This window comes from Anarrhichthys ocellatus, unplaced genomic scaffold, assembly GCF_004355925.1.
Source record: "Anarrhichthys ocellatus isolate YVR2014 unplaced genomic scaffold, GSC_Weel_1.0 scaffold1180, whole genome shotgun sequence".
In the NCBI taxonomy this organism is placed as follows: domain Eukaryota; kingdom Metazoa; phylum Chordata; class Actinopteri; order Perciformes; family Anarhichadidae; genus Anarrhichthys; species Anarrhichthys ocellatus.
Window position 1 is genome coordinate 11363 of NW_022281154.1, and position 1488 is coordinate 12850.

At 43.6% G+C, this 1488-nt stretch overlaps 1 protein-coding gene across 1 annotated transcript in view; it reads left to right on the forward strand.

The window, feature by feature from the left end:
- Positions 1–1477, forward strand: part of LOC116377379 (replication protein A 70 kDa DNA-binding subunit-like) — a gene marked incomplete at its 3' end in the record, with an annotated part of 12833 nt that extends 11356 nt beyond the window's left edge. Inside the window, exon 7 of the mRNA XM_031839007.1 lies at positions 1293–1477. Within this exon, the coding sequence (XP_031694867.1) occupies positions 1293–1477 (185 nt within the window). The remainder of the gene's footprint in view (positions 1–1292) is intronic.
- Between the last annotated feature and the right edge of the window lie 11 nt (positions 1478–1488).

A 1488-nucleotide genomic window follows, 5' to 3' on the forward strand; every position in this document is an offset into this window, starting at 1 on the left:
TGTGTGTGTGTGTGTGTGTGTGTGTGTGTGTGTGTGTGTGCATATCAATGCTTCAGTATGCATGTGACTGCTCGGTTGTTACATTGAAAGCTATTCTTGGGCAGAAAAGTGCTTCAAACAGCTTCAACGTGCAAATACAGTAAATCTAGGTTTGGGTTTGTTGACACCTTCAGTCGTTAATGTTCGGTTTATGAATATTTGGCTTGCTGCTCCATGAATAATAGCCATTTTTATGTGTGTGTTGCATTAGTTATTGCTGTTGTATGTATGTGTTAGAGAGGGGGGGGAGGGACAGGCTCCACTGCTCCAGCTTTAATTGTGATCTTATTAGTCTCTGGTCAATACACCATCGCATCCTGACATTAAAGAAAAAAAACAAGTGCCCCTCCTTCCTTTCGTTCCTCTTTCCATTCTTCTCCAATCCCTGACTTTTCCCCCTCATCTCAGTTGCACTTCACTTCACAAGACAAAGAGTGTCCGTCTGACTCTCGGTCCTGTGGTGCTTTGTGGTGGATTGCTTTGACCGGGCCTGCTTGCATAATTGAAGGAAACTGATGAATTTGGATAATTCCTTGATTAGATTGCGCTGCTCGGCTCGAATACAGAGCAGGGGTCACACTGATGCATTAAGATTTTAAAGGGAATATTAAAATGATAAATGAATAGATGGAGTGGGTACACAAAAAGAAAGACGGGCAAGCGTTGTTTTTCTCTTTGCCTCGGCAAAGAAACGGTGTTTATGGACAAACAATTATGTAAATGTGAAGAGCTGATTTGAAGTATGACTGCATTTGTCCACGATAGACAGCCCTGTGTCTGATAAAAGAGATAGCGGGGTACAGATGCAGTGGCTGTAACTCAGTTGAGAGATTAAGGGAGTAATTCTGTCATTGCTGAAGGCGGTTTCTTTGAGATAATGGCAGATACAGTGCAGAATCTCCCTCACAGGAAAAATCAGATGCAGTGCAGTATCTAACAGCAGAATTGTGAATGTAACACACCTTGATACACATGAACAAACACACCCTCTTTTTCGCAAAGACATATTCACAGACAGGTATTGATGGTGTCTTGTGTACTTTAATCACCTCAGTATCCAGGGATCGCGTTCTCAAGCATGCTCTGTTTTTTCATTTGATTCAACAAACCCTCCTTTTCTTTTTTCTTTGTCTCCCTACACTCTTAATAATCCATGTCATATGTCACGCTTATGTGTGTATGGTGTGCAAGACCGTTTGCGTGTACATTTATTTGCAAATATGTTCTGTGTGTTTTTAATGTCCACACTATAGGTACGACCAGGGAGGATACGCCATCGACAGCCAATCCCTGACTGAGACGAGGTCAGTGGGCAGCGGAGCAAGGACGAACTGGAAAACGCTGAGCGACGTCAAGAATGAAAAGCTGGGACACGGAGAGAAGGTGCAGTGGATGCATACACGGCACATAGCAGTGCGTGCACGCAAGGCACATAGCAGTGCGTGCACG